General features: G+C 34.8%; 5 protein-coding genes across 5 annotated transcripts; 2 read left to right on the top strand and 3 right to left on the bottom strand.

Moving 5' to 3' along the window:
- The first annotated feature begins 410 nt into the window (after positions 1-410).
- On the top strand, positions 411-2,804 carry LOC106301984 (cytochrome P450 81D11-like). Its single transcript, XM_013738487.1, has 3 exons — positions 411-1,018; positions 1,431-1,814; positions 2,141-2,804. Exons 1-3 carry the CDS (start codon positions 449-451, stop codon positions 2,750-2,752), a joined length of 1,566 nt encoding a protein of 521 aa, XP_013593941.1. The 5' UTR covers positions 411-448; the 3' UTR covers positions 2,753-2,804.
- Positions 2,805-4,231: 1,427 nt separating this feature from the next.
- LOC106303790 lies at positions 4,232-5,105 on the bottom strand. Its single transcript, XM_013740111.1, has 3 exons — positions 4,812-5,105; positions 4,630-4,731; positions 4,232-4,529 (listed from the first exon to the last, which is right to left on the bottom strand). Exons 1-3 carry the CDS (start codon positions 5,031-5,033, stop codon positions 4,332-4,334), a joined length of 522 nt encoding a protein of 173 aa, XP_013595565.1. The 5' UTR covers positions 5,034-5,105; the 3' UTR covers positions 4,232-4,331.
- Positions 5,106-5,831: 726 nt separating this feature from the next.
- Positions 5,832-6,239, bottom strand: LOC106305523. Its single transcript, XM_013741888.1, has one exon. The coding sequence runs from the start codon at positions 6,181-6,183 to the stop codon at positions 5,923-5,925; it is 261 nt and encodes an 86-aa protein (XP_013597342.1). The 5' UTR covers positions 6,184-6,239; the 3' UTR covers positions 5,832-5,922.
- Positions 6,240-11,280: 5,041 nt separating this feature from the next.
- Positions 11,281-11,710, top strand: LOC106305479. The gene has a single exon (XM_013741843.1). The coding sequence runs from the start codon at positions 11,307-11,309 to the stop codon at positions 11,562-11,564; it is 258 nt and encodes an 85-aa protein (XP_013597297.1). The 5' UTR covers positions 11,281-11,306; the 3' UTR covers positions 11,565-11,710.
- A 1,031-nt stretch (positions 11,711-12,741) lies between these two features.
- On the bottom strand, positions 12,742-13,673 carry LOC106304348 (transcription factor MYB44-like). Its single transcript, XM_013740755.1, has one exon. The coding sequence runs from the start codon at positions 13,581-13,583 to the stop codon at positions 12,786-12,788; it is 798 nt and encodes a 265-aa protein (XP_013596209.1). The 5' UTR covers positions 13,584-13,673; the 3' UTR covers positions 12,742-12,785.
- Positions 13,674-17,611: the final 3,938 nt, after the last annotated feature.

The following is a 17,611-nucleotide window of genomic DNA, read 5'->3' as shown; positions in this document are numbered from 1 at the left end:
AACTATAACGCCATAATTAATCCGGGGTTTTTAGTTTTTTAACTTACGATAATAATCCCTTAAGAACTCGGGTTAATCATGCTACACTCCAAGAAACAGGCATTAAATGCATACTATTGTTTAAATTATAGCCGAGAAAAAAATTAGTTATGTCCCCATATATATGTGCATTTTTCCCTAGTCTCGCCTATCATCATCAGAAAATCTTTCTTTCAACTAATTATATGATCCTTCACTAATACATAACCAAATTTGCCTCTTCATCTCTGTAACAATTAACCGGAAAAACCACCGAATCCCTTTCTCAGAAAAAAACACTTTCCATCAACCACATTTATTATTTTGTTATATACGGCTAAAGCTGTCAATTGATCGGTTGTAAGAACCAAAAAAATAATATTGCTTCAAACATTATTTAAACCCTATTTCAAGACCAAAGAGAGTACACATGTGGTTCAATCTCCCACACACAAACAAAGACGGACCCAAAACAGTTAAGCAACAAACAAAAGAAAAGATGGACTTCAACCCAATCTTACTTCTATCTTTTCTGCTTATCTTGATCTCAATCAAGTTCTTGTTCAAAAACTCGACTCGGAAACTGAATCTTCCTCCTTCACCTGCTTACTCTTTACCGTTTATCGGCCACCTCTATCTCCTCAAGCACCCTGTCCAGCGAACACTCCTCTCCCTCTCTCAATCACTAGGAGATACTCCTATCTTCCACCTCCGCCTAGGAAACCGCCTCGTCTACGTCGTCTCCTCGTATTCTGTAGCGGAAGAATGCTTCACAAGAAACGATGTCGTTCTAGCGAACCGTCCCGAGCTCATCATGGGGAAACACGTCGCCTACGACTCCACCATCATGATTGCAGCTCCTTACGGCGACCACTGGAGAAACCTCCGCCGCGTCGCCGCCGTCGAGATATTCTCTTCTCTTAGGGTCGTAACCTTCATGTCTATCCGTAAAGACGAGATCCGACGGCTCATATCACACCTGTCGAGAAACTCTTTACACGTAAGACATTTCTATATATTTATCAATTTTTTTTTGTTCTTTGCAGTATAGCAAATCAAGGCTTACGATTTGCGCCGTTGTTTAAGTAGCATCAATGGGTGGCGACAAAAAATATTAATACAAATACGTATATATATTATTTACTCCATCTCCGTGTGACTAGTTATTAATGTGTTCTATCAAGGTTTCTCTATTATTTAAGGTTGCCAAAAAAAAAACATATATTTTCTCTATTAGTCGTCACTTCATATAACTAAATACAATTTTGAATAACAAGGGAAATGTGAACACAATATGTAATAAATTTGAAAACTGAAGATAATGTAGCTCGAGTAGTATACTACATATACATAATTTTGTATCAATTAAAATTTATTAACTTGAATTTTTTTTATCGGTATACGCCTCACAGGGGTTTGCTGAAGTGGAGATGAAATCATTATTAGCCAACTTGGCTTTCAACAATATCATCAGGATGGTAGCCGGAAAACGATATTTCGGTAGTGGCACAGAAGACAATGACGAGGCCAAAGTTGTGAGGGAACTTATATCGGAGGCGGTGGCCGGCGCTGGTGCTGGAAATCTAGCTGACTATCTTCCCATCATACGTTGGGTCACAGATGTTGAAAAACGGGCCAAACTTTTGGGTAAACGGTTCGATGGATTCTTGCAAAAACTGGTTGATGAGAAACGTGCAGAGAAAGAAAGGGGTCAAACCTTGATCGATCACTTGCTTTCCCTCCAAGAAACCCAACCCGAGTATTATACTGATATCATCATCAAAGGAATCATAATCGTAAGTATATCGTCCCTTTGAGCATCATTTTTGACATTTTTGGTTACACAAATAGAGTTACTTTAGAATTCCAACACAATTTCTTCTAATTAAAATTAAATATTAATTACAAAATCCATTGAATTTTATAATAATTTTATTTATATTAAACACAAGCATTAGTTAAATAATTGTAGTTATTAAAAATATATATTCGTTTCAATTATTTTGTCAATTTGTGTGAAATGACAAAATGACACTTCATAAAACTGGACTATTAACTAATTTATATATAGTATACTATGTATACAATGAGAGTTTACTAACTATTTAATATGCATATACAGTCTCTGGTAATTGCGGGGACAGACACATCCTCAATAACTCTAGAATGGGCATTGTCCAATTTGTTGAACCATCCAAAGATACTTGAGAAAGCAAGAGCAGAAATAGATGATAAAATTGGTTCAGACCGGTTAATTGACGAATCAGACATTGAAAATCTCCCTTATCTCCAGTACATCGTGTCTGAAACATTGCGTTTGTACCCACCGGTTCCTCTACTCCTCCCACATTATTCATCGGATGATTGTAAAGTGGCGGGATACGATATGCCACGTGGCACAATGTTGTTAACAAACGTGTGGGCTATGCATAGAGATCCTGGTGTATGGGAAGAGGCAGAGAGGTTCAAGCCGGAGAGGTTCGAGAAAGAAGGAGAGGCTCAAAAGCTAATGCCGTTTGGGATGGGACGACGAGCTTGTCCTGGAGTTGAGCTTGGGAAGCGTCTAGTGAGCCTGGCTCTTGGGTGTTTAATTCAGTGTTTCGAGTGGGAGAGAGTTGGTGAAGAACTTGTGGACATGATGGAAGACAAAGGGCTCACTATGCCTAAAGCTATTCCATTGCGAGCCAAGTGCAAGTCACGTGTCGTTACCCGTAAAATGATACAGTCTATGTAATTGTTTGTGTAGAACCCCATATTGATGGTTTATTAAGAATTTTGGAATTAAAGTATTGTGTGGTTCAACAAGTTTAGTTTAGTTTTTTTTTTTGACGTCGAACGGGCAACAAGTTTAGTTTAATAAGCGTCTATGATGAGTATATATATATGTGTTGGTTGAGAGTTGTAATATGGTTTATTGACGTCATTTTTTAGTTATAGCTACATTTTTGCAATTTTAGTCAATTTTGAAAATTTAAACATATAAATTTGGACTTCTGTTTATGGGTTTGTGATATGTACAAGATCACATCTATATATACATAAGTCCAAATTTATGTCTCCTGATATAAACCTCTAAAATATAGACTTAGAAATATTTTTTGAGGATTTTCTAAGAAGATATCATTTGATTAAAGGGAGCCCTTGATTAAATCTAGTGGTATATATCCAATAGACCGATTCTAGCGATAAAGCAGAAAAGTACAAACCATTGATGCCATGGAATTAAGACATTTCTAGCATTGGGTGAAATATTGTGTATTCAGCTCTGTACTAGTTAATTTCGTTGATACCATTAATGGATATCTAGGTTAAAATAAAATTGCCCGATTTAGTAGGTAGAAGAATTTATAACGATTCTTATTCTTTCATTTTACATCAATATATTCAAATCTAGAAAATAAAATGTGTACTCGTGATCAAACCATAACAAGAACATCGTTTATTAAGGTGGAGTTCGACTGTTATTAACGGGTTTCACCTCAAACGTGATAAAAGAATGATGGCTGGACAGAGGTTTTCCGGGAGTAAGTAACTATACTGATGTTAACACCGATCACTAATCTTGATTGTTATCTCCAACCCCAGCTGGAAATAACTAGAAACCAGGGAACGACGACAAATACATTTAAACCAAACAAAAGAAATGAGGGGGAAAATTAATATTAGTCCCATACTCTCGTTTATGTCACACAACAACGGTCCCATTTTCATTATTGGATTTTATTATGAGATGATGCTAATAGGAGTCACAGATACATTGGTCTTAACCGTGGAATGGGCAATGTCAAGTCTATTGAATCATCCACAAGTACTAGTCTCAACGAGATAAAACATTGATACTTGAATGGAATCACCGTTCACCATCATAATCATCACTACTTATTAAAAAATGTTGTGACCGAGACACTAAGACTTATAGCTCCTCATTTCTCATCTTCTAATTGTTTCATTGGTGGGTTCGATGTTCCACGTGATACAATCGTACGTGTTGGTTATTTTGTGGACTATACATAATCCAAGTGGTGTATCCATCCTACGTCGTTAAGGCCGGAGAGACCAGTGTGGACATTATTGTAGCAAGATGATGTCGTTTGATGTATGCGTTTGCTCTATATCTAATACAGTCCACAGAAAGTTTATCTCATCATGGATATTAATTTGAGAGTTGGGATCTTCTTCTTATCCCTATTGAATTTTATTGTTTTCAAATTACTGGCAAAACATATAATTCTCTGATTTCAAATTTTATTACAATAATATCAGGAAACACACAACATCTGGAAGAAGGTAAGAAACATTGTTAAAGATATTATTCAAGAACTCTCGCTTCGGTTCGGTTTAGATGAAAACTCGGAAGTGAGGTCTTCCTCCGCGGCAGGAATCCAGTCGTTCGTCGCCGGGTTGCTTTTGTAAACCGCCTTTTCTCCTCCGTCGTCGTCGAGTGCAGCGGCGGCTGGAACGGCCTCTTCACCGCTATCTTCCTTCACCACATTGATAAACCCACTTCCCGTCTAGTTCCAGAGAAACAAAGCCACATTTTACTATAAAGTTAAATATCTTCAGCTGAGATTATGAATTATAAAGAGAGAGAGAGGGAGATAAAATGAGAACCGTGTGATGTTGCTTATCAATGGAGGTGAGATTCGTGTAATACTCTGTCTCTAAGAACTCATCTTGAACAGCAGCTGAACCTCCTCCATGCAGAATATTACCCTGAATTTTTCAACCATAATCTCAATTATGACGATAAGTTTACATGAAGAAAAAAAAAGAGTGAGTTAGAGAAACCGAACATGAGTTTGTGACTGGAGATTTTGGAACTTGTCAGCCTCCGGGTGGTCTGTGGTTTGGTCGGAAGTAGAGAAAGATTCGAGAGGTGCTGGCTCGCTCCGGGTGGGTTTAGTGGGTCGCTTAGGTGCCAAGGAATCGAAACCAGCTCTGATCTCGTTAGAGTTCTTGATCTGCTGATCTGGGTCAGATACTTCGTCGCTCCGGCTTGGCTTCATCGTACTCATCGTCGCCTTCTCTGTCTTTTGCTTGTAAGTTTACAACAAAAACCAGCAAAAGAGATATGAATCATATGGTAGAAAATGCTCGCTGGTGTGTAAAAAGAGAAAATTTGAATGGGCCTTTAAATGGGCTTTTTGATTAATTTTCTCATTACCGTTCCAAATTAACAAAACTTGATATCTATATATTTTTGGTTAAAGAGAATTATTTATTCAAACTTTTTGTCAATTTTCCAAAGCAATTTAGTAATAATAAATATATTTTTAAGAAAAAACTGTCATCGTAGATAAATTCGACTAGCTTTGTAATAATCGTCCTAATTGGGCCTTATTCCGAACAGTGCATATGAAGCTTATAGCTTCTACATTTCCGGCTCCATAGAAGGACAACAAAACAAAATGTCCCTTTTAATACCCCAAAGGCCAAAGCTTCGAACACAAAATATATGTTTGCATCTTATCAATCATGGAAGTTGCGACCGATATTAATCCAATTTCTAACTACTATGTAGTAGTATAGCATGAAATAACATTGTATTCTTTTTGAGATAGTAGTTTTGCTGTTAACGCTTTTGATGAGTGTTGTGGTTGTTTCATTTGTAATGCACCATAATGGAAAAAAACTGATTCATCTCGAATTTACACGGTTAACGTGGATCTCAAACTATTCTATAAATTCAATCAAAAACAAAATTATCAATTTATTGGCACGTGATTTTTATTAGAAGGAACCAACTATTGTATGATCAAAGAATATTTCCTCTCTAAACTTTACGTTGATCTTTCACGACTAAATAAATATAATAACCTATAACAACTGAAAACTATTTACTATAACCTGAGCTAAGCAATATTGATTTATAGACATAATGTAAGTGCATGGGTTAACAGTCTTTTAGTGACCAGCACCTCTCCTGCTCGGTCCTGAAGCCATTGTGTGCATCCTCTCTCCAGCTGAAGAGAGCGATCGTAGCCTTTTATAACCACGTATCACGACCCCTAACAATTCTTTACTTCGCAAATCAACTCCGTGATTCTTAGATTGACCTATATCCTCCCATGAACCACCAAGGAGAACTCTGCAATCGGCGGTTCTTGATTCCGAAAAGGCTGAGACCAAGAACATGACCGTAAAGATCAAACCAAAGGGTCTCATTTTTGTTTTTGGTGGTAGCTCAGATGTTTGGAGTGTAGGGTTTAGAGTTTAAAACAATGAATGTGTTTTGGTTATTGATAGAAAAGGAGTAGCAGAGGAGGAAGTAAAGCTTTATATACAAGTATGAATAGATTCAAAGGTAAGATGAAAAAGGATGGAGAGGAAGGAAGATACGAGTTTCGATAGTAAAATTAAATAATACTTATCACATTTTGTTTGTAATTGGTTAGAGAATATAAAAAGGGAATACGATGTAGAATTAGACACCCGATATAAGGGGATGGTGCAGGCGAGTTAGTTTAAAAGGACGGTCTCCAAGACCATCATTAACCCCAGTTTTTTAATTAGGATTCTTACCTTCAGCTAAGAAATGGTTCTTAGTTTTTCTTAGATTTTAACTAAGAAAAGTTAAGAACTGTCTCTTAAATAAGAGATATAAGAGCCGTTTCTTAGTTGAAAAGTGTAAAAAAGAAAATGTCAAATCATAAGTTAAGAACCCCGACTAAAAAACCGTGGTTAGTCATGCCCTAACCTTTCGAAAAGTGCTAATTTTTTATTGACCAGCTAGCTAATTTTATATGTATAAAGAAATTACAAATTACTAACTTAGTAGGTATGAAACTATTATAGCTTGGGTTTTCTTTATAAAAACTATTATGGCTTGATTTTGTTCCCAAAATAAACTATTATAGCTTCTTATGTTGTTCTTTATTTTTGTTGCCTTAAGATTTTTTTCTTCTATAATTTGCTTTTGTAAAATTTTACTGCCTTAAGATGTGAAAATAAATTAGGCTAGAATATTAACTTGTGGGATTTGTTTCGATATCAATAATAATGAATAAGTTAGGGGTTGTTAACTGATTAGCATAAACAAGATTCCAATGAGTCAATCTCTTCTGAATCAAATTAAAATTCAAGTAGTAGTTGGTAAGTATAATATTGTTAGCTTTGTTAGTGGAGTTAGGCAAGAAAACTGTATACCATTACTTTTTTTTTTTTTTGTCGTCTAAATTTTATTAATGGATCGAAAGCCCAAATAAAAACCAAATCCGAGACTACAACAACCATAAATAAAAAGCACAAAGACAAACCGATCACTTGCAAAGCCAAACTTGGGCCTAAAGCCCACAAAAAACTCATTACCAACACGGGACAGTAACCCGTGTCGTAATCGAAACCTCCGGAGCTATCACGACGATTCTACGGATCAACGTCGACGGCATAGACTAACCGGATACTCTCTGTTCCACCTGAACATTATACTCAAAGCTCGAGCCAATGAACCAAACACACTGAAGGATCTACGAGACCCACAAAGCTAACAACCGCCTACAATCGTTCATAATCATTCAAGATACTTTCAAACGCCACATACAACCGAGTGGAGGAGAAAGTCTTCTGAGACTTAGAAATAGAGGCAAGAAGAACAACTGAAGCGCTCTGGGTGGTAGATCTACCTGAGAAAAAGCCGGCGATCGAGATGCTAGAGAAGCCATCCCCTCCCGGAGACAAAAGCCTGCAAAACCGATGCTGAAAGAACCATCGCTTTCCAGAGACAGAGCCGGACGACCACCGAGGAAGAAGGCGCATCACCGGAGACTTAAACAATCGAATCACTGATCCGATTCACAAAAGAACTTAAAAAACACAAGACGAAATTAAACAAGATTTAGCTCAAACTAAAGAGGAGGAGCAGATCCTCCCTCACGTAGCGACGGTGAGAAGCACGGCCAACTACGGAGGGAAATCGGTGGCTATGGAGTTTTTCTTCTTCTTCTGGTTTTGATGAAAGAGAAAAGGCATCGTATACCATTACTTTGGATAATATGTTTTCATGATCTAAACATTTATACCGACAAGGAGGTTAGTCATCACCATGTATATTTAGCAAAAGCCAATTTAAGTATAAAGCGAACAAAATGAAAGGACTAAACTACATGATTTCATTTCTTATATCGTTTGGCTATTTTGTATTAAACAAAATTTATACCATAAAACATAAGTCAATTGATAATTTTGAGAGTAAAATGTGTTTTGGAATATCTCCAACTCACCGCTATTTGCTTTTATAATAGCATTTAAAAGCAAAATTACTTTAATTCATCTATATTTTTTTGTCTTAAAATAGAAATTGCTATTTTTCTTTTATTTATAGAAGAAGAAATAGTATTTTTCTATATTTTACTTTATATTTGAAGATTTTTATTTTTTTTATTTTAAATACATTGGAGCCAAATTTATCTCTATTATAGAATTCTTCTCTTTTTGAAGTACAAATAGGATAATCATTGGAAACGAAGGCTTAATTCAAATAGGGAAAAAAAAATTTAGAGCAAAAAAATGATATATAACTATGTCCTTTTAGACTAATCTCATATACTTTATGTCTCATTATGCCAATTATTTTCAAAATAGCAATAATGTCCTTAAAATTATAATTTTTAAATATAATAAATAATGGATTCTATCAAGCGGGATCGATCGATCCGAAATTACAAGGTCGAACGGATCGATCGATCCTGATCATTATGCAGAACAAAAAAAAACGTGGAGCATATACTGATCGACCTGGCCCATTTCACTGGATCGGCAAATGTCGATTATCTATTATAGAGTTTTTCTATTTTGAAGTAAAAATAGGATAATCATTGGAAATGAAGGCTTAATTAAAATAATGATTAGTGGTTTGTGATTATTTAAATCTCCGGTCGTGGCTCATCGACTCAATTAAGAATTTAAACAGTTGGAAGAGTCTTATGATTAATGAAGGTAGGGCACGAATGCGTAGATGCGACGTAGGAGGAAGTAAAGGAGATAAAGTACGTATTTTATCTCACACGTATGCGAATAATTTGATCGGAATATATTTGACCATACAAATCCACCAGTCTTATAATTGTTTAGTTTGTCAATCAATATCAATGGCATTGCAAAACATAATTGTGATCGTGGCTCGTGGGAATGAGAAAAGAAGGGCGATAACATAAACAGACAAATTCGGTGGTACACACACAAAATACTTGTATGGACGGACTCTAGCTTTGCTTCATAGTTGTCATGATAATAACTAAGCATCTCTATCTATCTATCTTCTTTCTCTTTTCCTTTTTGTTACGTCACTTCCCCAACATGTGCCCTTCATTTGATTTCATTATCAATCTTGCATCTTTGCATCTATTTTCCCTTTTTCTTTTCCCTTTTCTTATAATCAAGATTTGGAACTTGGAATAACTTACGTATATATATTAATTTAACTTTGGAATTTGTAGTCATCGTGTGATTTAGTGGTCAAATTAAATATGAATACATGAAAATTGACGAACCGTGTCTAAACAACTATCGCTACACCAAGATGCGAGACACATCAATTTAACATGCTTTCTTACTGTTATGATTATGGTCGTAATTATAGCTAAGACTAGTACACGAGGAAATCCAAGCAAGATATTCGTGTTAGAGATATGAATAGCTGAATAACAACTTTTTTTTTTCAACAAACGGCTGTTGAATAGCAACTTTAAGTGACTCCTTATATAGTTATATTTAATTTTTAATGGATTTAAGTAAATCAAGAGGCTAACTGAAACTCCCTTTTGTTATTTATTTCAGGATTCTATTTATTTTGTGTAATTGGACGGAACAGAAAAGACTAGAATCTACATAATGAATTTATCAAAATGCCGAATTTGATTCCAATATTAATGGACTACCACGTCCGAACTATATATAGTTAACATTTATTTCTTATTATATTTTGGTGTGGTCTCACGCCACTAATAAGCTATATCATTTTGGCCAAACCAAGATTGATTAATTTCTTTCACCTTTTTCCAAGAGAGGAACATTGAACCGGATTCTAAGTAGTTTGCTTATTAGTTTTATTTAATAATTTGGAAGATAGTGATTTCGCCTCATATTATAGGGAAAGAAGGGTTTCGGATGGTCAGCAAATTGGTTTCTCTGTCAGTTTGTCTTACTCTCACCGCGGAATTAGGTGAACATGTTTGTTATAAAAAGAACAATAGATGATATTAAAATCTATTTTGCATACAAATTATATGTCATCGATAATTTATTTTCAAAAACTAAACCAAATTTCTTTTAGAAAAGAATAATAGTCAGAACTCAGTTCGATGAACTTGAAATGAAGAAACTAACATCATAGCCTCATAGGTTTGTAGTTCAACCCCATGCATGTAAGCAGAAAGAGTTGACAAAAAGACCAATGCTTTATCTTTCTTGTAGGCTAGATTTCTACCTAACAAAATCATTAATTTTAGATGTTGAAATTTATTAAAGTGTGTTACATGTTTTTGAAAAAAGAATCACGTGATAAGAACAATATTTGGTCGTGAAGAAAAAATTGCAGCAAAGTGTTTGAACTTTGGAAGCATTGATTATTAGGTTTTGGTGTATCTAACAGTATTATAAACCAGCAATCTAAACACGTCAAATTAGCTTAGTGTCGGTCACCCATGAGTCCAAATCAGCTGCTTTAACCGAACCGAAAAGAAAACCCTACTCTAAATCCAAACCAAATTTTATTCATATTATTTATTTTTTATTTCTATAGAAAAAAAAGGAAACAATTAGACAAATCGAGAAACAAGCTAGAGACACACGTTCTATGGCGAAACGAAAAATACATAAAGTCAAACTGAAACTGTTAAGTATAAACTATCCAATTGATTTACAAAAACCGACAACCAAACCGGTTTTACCAATATGTGCTTTCTCATTGAAATTCAAACTATGTTTGGTCCACAACTACACATTATACTTCAAAATGTAGCTGCCGTCTGCTCCAAAAAATCAAACATTATGTTCGGTATACAGTGTTAAATTTACAATAACATTTAATTTCTTTTAAACTTCTTATCCTTCTCTCATTGATCGCTTTTTATTTTTGAATCTGAACGCTCAATAAACCAGTTGGGATCTTCCCGAGAAGCAGCCTAATGTCAATGATCACGTTCTTCTGAATTCAAAACTGAATAAAAATTCAACTTTGCATCTTCTCGAGTATTACTATATAAGTAAATACTAAATCCACAAAACACTCACAGCAAATTTAATAATCTGATAACGAGAGAGCGAACAAAACGAGGTAACTTTAAACTATAATGATGGGCAAAGGTGTTGTAGGTACGATTCTGCTCTTCATGTTGATCGGTTCGGTTTTTGTTGAGACTCGTCCCATTGGTGGTCTAACAAAGACTGAAGAGAAGAAACTCGTGGCTGATTTTATCGATGGCTTATCACTGGGTTCGATCAAAGACTCAGGTCCCAGTCCAGGGAAGGGTCATAATTTCGTGGACGGAAGTGATACGTCCCGATTTGAAAAGCACTACGGTCCAAGCCCAAGAGGACTGGGTCACTAATTTTTCAAATCTTAGTTCAACCCCGGCCGGTTTAAATTCCCGTCTCCATCTAGGTCCAAAATATTGTTTCATTTTTGTTCGGCTGGTTTAAATTCCCGTCTCCATCTAGGTCCAAAATATTGTTTCGTTTTTGTTAAAGAGTCAATAACAAGAGTTCAGTGTCTCATCTTTTTTTTTGCTATCAGTGATCATCGTTTTGTTAGTTATTTAATTCTATAGTTGATGATGTAAAATGTGATGATAACTTCGATTTTGGTCAATATGATTTAAATGTAATAATAAACATGATCATAGTAACAAAGCGAGTCTCCCTCTCTGTTCTCAGGTCTATTGTGGTTTACGTAAGCAAACTTAGTAGACTGAATGGCATGGATGTCTTGCTAACAGTTGGGATGAATAAATTACCACGGATAGATTGATGTAACATACCGAGGAGAATCTTGTGAAACAGAAAGCTCTTGACAAAAATCAAGGAGTAGAAAAGGCTTTGAAACTTTTTACTATCTTTGAAGCATTTTTTTTTCTGATCTTGCAGACACCAAGGCTAATAACACATAGACATGTACTTGATTCTCATCGTGTTTATTCATTCTAGTACACTTTCTCTCGTTTTCCTGCTTTGCCTCCACATTGATAAAAATATCAAAAGCTTGTACACATACCTATTAAGAACACATTAGATGGCTGATCTATTGTGATGCATGCATATACACACGTAAAGAATTTCAGGTCTTCTAAAATCGACAAGGTTGAACTCAGGACCAAGAAAGATGAAATGTGAGTCCTTGGATATATTATTGAAAATTTTCAGAATTTCAGTGAAGCAATGTTACATCTTGTGAGAATTGTAGTACCTGAATATGAATGTTTCACTTACATGCCTTTTTTTCTAATTGTAAGTTAACTTGCTCTTCGACTTAGCATGAAACTGTATGTATGATCGCTTATTAAACATTAATTTTTTGTTTCTCTGCGTCGTTGATATAGTTTTGTCCTTCACGTTATTTATGTTTTTTTTTTTTTTTTTTTTTTTTTTTGCTAAAATTTGGGACATTATTTATGTTAGAGGAATGTTTTGACTTTCAATTTGAATCACGAATGATAATATGATTTGCGACTTACTCCGTCTCTCTAACCATTGTCAAGCTTTGGCTCTATACATGAAAAGCTTGAAACAGAGATAAAAGTTTCTCCTTTCTTCTTCTCTCAAACTAATATAAACTACTCCATCTTCCCGATTTGGTTCACTATAAACTCTCTAAACCCGACACGACAGCTGTTTACACTTTGAGGTATACACAAACCACCACCGACGTTCCCTCGCTGTAACTCCGCCATATAACTCCTCACCTCCGTCCTAACCATCTCCTGCACCGCCGTCATGAACTCACCACCGACTATCCCTCTCTCCTCCTTCTTTCTCACCGGGAATAGCTCCGCCGTGTAACCACCGTCGATAACCGTATCCCCGTTGATCCCAACCGTCTCCGTATCGCAACCGTTATTCCAAGGAAGAGACAAGCTTAGATACGTCGGAGGATCTCCACCGTCCGATGCGCTGACGTCAGATCCCGCCGGACTCCCGGGGCTCATATACAACCCGGTACACACACCACCGCTCGCCGCGCGCTTCGACGGCTGCTCTTCTCCTAAATTACCATCATGCCCTTCAGGTGTGCATTTTCGCTTGAGCGTCGAGTTCCAATGATTCTTGACGGCGTTATCAGTTCTTCCACTGAGGAGACGAGAGACCGTCGCCCACTTGTTACCGTACCGAGCGTGCGCTCGCACAATCATCTCGTCTTCCTCCGGCGAAAAACCACGGTGCTCGACCTCCGGAGATAGCTGGTTACACCACCGGAGGCGGCAAGACTTGCCGGAGCGTCCAGGGATAGATTTGCTGATCAGAGACCAGTTTTTCGGACCGTGTTTCTCCACCAGCTTCTGTAATAGATCGTCTTCTTCTGGGCTCCACGGACCTTTAATACGCTCCATGTTCTTTCGGGTCGGACCTGACATTGCCGGATCTTCTTATCGGTTATGTTCTGTTTTTTGATTCTTGTGTCGTTAGGAGTTTTTAAAGGCTTCGATAAGATGAGCGTGAGAAGAGAGTATATTTATACGAGGAGGAGTTGCGAAAGGGTTACCGGTTCAACCCGCAATCTTTATTTTCGATTAACTGAAAAAGAAAATATTAAAGTAGTTAAAACTTGGCAGTTTATGCGTAATCTTCTGAATATTTTTAACTGCATAAAATATCTAACTTACACTAATTTATTTGTAGGAATTAGCAAACAAAGAAAACCGCTTTTGCCTATAAATAAATAAAATTTTATCACTGTTAAACGGTCTTGACTAATTCAGTCAATTTTTTTTTGATGAATTAACTAATTAAACGTTCGGTTAATTAATTCTTAGGAAATGTATTATAATAAATTTCTATCTAAACTACGTTAGTATCTTCGTTTATCTTCTATTGAGATCTACATTCGTATTTAAAGTTTTAAATGTAGCCATCTTCATGCAGCTTGGCATTTATTTTATTTTCAAGCAAGACAACATATATATCTTAAGTTTGCCGACACACATACAGTATGAGACTGAGTAGGTTATTTTACAAAGATAATTAAACCTCCAAATAGTGACCATTATGGCATTATGTATAGCAGTTGATATACATATATATGCACTTAACATAGATTAAATTCTTCAGCAAAAATAATTGAAGAATGTTAGATATACTTTAATAATGATAGAGAAAAACGAAGATAAGAATGAAATCAACGGTTGGGTATGAGCATTTGGTTTGATTAGGTGGTTTTTGACTGAGTAAGCCACCTGTATGCCGATATACTAGTATTATTATTTTTGGATATTTTGCGATTTCAAACAAAACAAATCAACACAGTAATAAGTGCTTCCGAGGGAGATGAAGAAAAACATTGTGAATGTGACATGTCAATAAATGAAAAAAACTTGATACTCAAATTAAAACATTTTGTGTGCACACATATACACCTAAGCTTAATCTTCTTTCCCAAGACGTGATTCTTACATTTGGTTCGTATATGTAGTTTTTATGTTGTACACAATTTCAGCCTATTTTAGTAGAAAAGGAAAACCATTCCAGCCCATCATATAATTAAAATGTGCATTATGTCCGTTTCATTCTAAGTGAAAATAATAGGCGGATCAAGTATTTTAGATTTTCAGGTATTTTGGTATACGGTATAGATCCCGTTCAGATATTTCTGTATTTCGGGTTCGATTCGGAAATTTTTAGTTCGGGTTTGGTTATTTTAGATCGGATTCAGATATTTAGATTTTGAAAAAAATTAAATTAAATTCTTTTTTCGTAGACAATTTTTTTTTCATTTCTTAAGTTTCTTATATCTAAAAGTATAGATTTCACTTAACGGATTTTTTTCAATTTTTAATAGATTGAATGATTAATAGATTTAGAGATACCGTTTCAAAAATAAATAGATATTAATTTGCTATTGTTTTTAAAAATTTGGAAGTGATTTTTGTTAATACATAAAACAAAAAACTTGACATGAATTTTAATTGAATATCAAATTATTTTCAATGTAATTACATATATATTACATGATCTTAAAGTATGTGTAACATCAATATAAATATTTTAAATAAAATAAAAAATGTAAATTAGAAATATAAGGGTAAGTATACATATGTTCGGTTGTTTTTGGATATTCATTCGGGTTCGGATATTACCTGATCGGGTTCGGATATCCAGTCTCTCCTAAACCAATACCCGTCCGGATATTTTTCTATTTCAGTTCGGATTTCGGTTCGAATTTTTTTCGGGCCGGATTCGGATACGGATTCGGATATCGGATAAAATAATCACCCCTAGAAAACACTCAAGAGAGAGAGAGAGAAGCATATAATGAAATGCATACACAGAAACGATTCTAGGAGGCTCCTTATCAACGTAGCTGCAACTGATATCCATCCAAGGATAGTTGTCCGGACCACATGGATTCTAGGTGTGGACCCGCATTTTATGCAGGCTAATTGATATTCTTAATAATTTTGTTTAAATATTAATTTTTATATTTATTATAATTTATTTAATTAGATATAAATATTTAAATAACTACGTGTTTTTTTGGTTTTAGCCAAATCTCAATTGATTATTACGTAGAGTTATTTTTTTTATTGTTTATACATGTTTCTTCTATCTCGAAGTTGAATTATCTAATTGATTGAATCCGAATTTAACAGTTTTCTTAAATATTGAAGTGATATTTGTCTAATTTTAACATTTTTTCTCGAGTACAATAGCAGTTTTAGAGTTTTTTTGTTTATATAGTTTCTGAATAAAAGGTAAATGGCAAATTTTTTTAAAAACTCAGTTTATTTTCGGTGATTCAAGTTTGATCGAAGTTTGATCCTACTCATCTCACGTTGTAAAAATATGAAAGTAACCCTTTTAATTTAGTGGTACCCATTTTTGGACATATATAACTATACAGAGAATTTGGATAAATTCAGTAATACATACCGTCGGTGATTTTCAAGACCGATTTAAAGAAATATGAAACTTGCGTTGCATACAGGGGCGGACCCAAGTACAGTATGGGTGTGGCACGTGCCACATACTGATATTATATATGCTTTGTGTAAGAAATATACAGATGCAAGTGTGTAGCTTATTTGGCTCTAAAGGCTTATTTGTGCCCCACCCACTCATTGTTCGAACCATGAGCTATATGGGTTTTGTCCTTTCATTTTATCTTACGCACTTTTGATTCACCTTTTCATAAATGATAAACTTCCTTGTTTTTGCTACCTAAAACAGTTCTTTCTTTTTAATAAATCTTTGTTTTCCTTCTTTCTTTAAATAATTTTCCAAAGTAAAATAATATAATTTATTCAAATTTTGTTGTAACAATTATTTTACTAATTTTTTTTTTTTAGTAGTCAGATTGAAATAAAAACTAAAGGAATTATTTTTCATAATAAAATTATTATGTGCAATATATAATTTAAAACAAACATTTAAAAACATGAAAATTGGGTTTTAATTCATTTAAACTAAGATAAAAGAATTTAGTTATGAATGTCTTTTAAAAGAATATAATTTGATTTAATATACTAAATTAAATTTTATATTTTTATATTTATTGTGCCCCAGGTTATATTATTTTCTAGATCTGCCCCTGTATATAATTTGATTCAATTAGATGAGTGGGAGTACAAAATCATGGCTTAACACTGAAGTATGAACAAATTCACGTTATAATAAAGTTGTACAGAAAAAGGGAAAATATACTTGGCACCCATTTGACGCAAAGAAATAAATTATATGAAACAAATTCTTAAACTAAGGAGAAAATAGATTAAATGTAAATGAGATTAAAACATATTACGACCAGGAATCAAATTAGTATTTTAATTATTATAAAAAATCTGTAGACCATTTCCTGGAACAACAAAATTTCAAATACAAACTACATGCAGACCACAAATCACTAAAATTTTAAATATAACGCATTTTATATTAAGATATTATACCAGTTAGCAAACTTGGATTTCCAGACCATTTCAACTTGACATTCGAAGCCACGATTTTAATAGAAAAACGCAATCTAATACATTTAATTATATTAAAAAAAAATTTAGATGAAGATGAGGTTTGAGATGAGGAAAGTTCCTGCTAGGAAAAGCTTAAACTTTGAAGCTCCTTCACACCCACCTTCTGTCAATCTACCTATCACACTGGCCAAAGATTCATCAATCAAGGAAACTCCTAAAAGTTGGTATGACATGACACTAGAAGAGGAGGGTTCTATGACTGAAGAAGCGATGAACTCAAAAGCGCCCCCACAGACTTTAAACAACAGTACCTTACCACTCACTGAGAGAATCCTAGAAGAAGAAGACTGGTTGGATGATGGGAATGACTTTGCGGATGTATATGGCAATGATTTTGGAGAAGAAGATATTGATTTGATGGAGGAGGATGATCTACTTGGTGAGGAGCTACGGATTGAGAACGAGAAGCACCTCCAAATCGA

This window comes from Brassica oleracea, chromosome C7, assembly GCF_000695525.1.
Source record: "Brassica oleracea var. oleracea cultivar TO1000 chromosome C7, BOL, whole genome shotgun sequence".
Classification (NCBI taxonomy): domain Eukaryota; kingdom Viridiplantae; phylum Streptophyta; class Magnoliopsida; order Brassicales; family Brassicaceae; genus Brassica; species Brassica oleracea.
This window is presented reverse-complemented; position numbering and strand designations above follow the sequence as displayed.

Bases quoted from the DNA above. Each gene is read 5' to 3' on its own strand.
- LOC106301984 (XM_013738487.1), top strand. From the start codon at position 449: ATGTGGTTCAATCTCCCACACACAAACAAAGACGGACCCAAAACAGTT. The intron at 1,019-1,430 runs GTAAGACATTTC...TACGCCTCACAG, and splicing joins TGTCGAGAAACTCTTTACAC to GGGTTTGCTGAAGTGGAGAT. The intron at 1,815-2,140 runs GTAAGTATATCG...ATGCATATACAG, and splicing joins TCATCAAAGGAATCATAATC to TCTCTGGTAATTGCGGGGAC.
- LOC106303790 (XM_013740111.1), bottom strand. From the start codon at position 5,033: ATGAGTACGATGAAGCCAAGCCGGAGCGACGAAGTATCTGACCCAGAT. The intron at 4,732-4,811 runs GTTCGGTTTCTC...TGAAAAATTCAG, and splicing joins ATCTCCAGTCACAAACTCAT to GGTAATATTCTGCATGGAGG. The intron at 4,530-4,629 runs GTTCTCATTTTA...CTCTGGAACTAG, and splicing joins TTGATAAGCAACATCACACG to ACGGGAAGTGGGTTTATCAA.
- LOC106305523 (XM_013741888.1), bottom strand. From the start codon at position 6,183: ATGAGACCCTTTGGTTTGATCTTTACGGTCATGTTCTTGGTCTCAGCC.
- LOC106305479 (XM_013741843.1), top strand. From the start codon at position 11,307: ATGATGGGCAAAGGTGTTGTAGGTACGATTCTGCTCTTCATGTTGATC.
- LOC106304348 (XM_013740755.1), bottom strand. From the start codon at position 13,583: ATGTCAGGTCCGACCCGAAAGAACATGGAGCGTATTAAAGGTCCGTGG.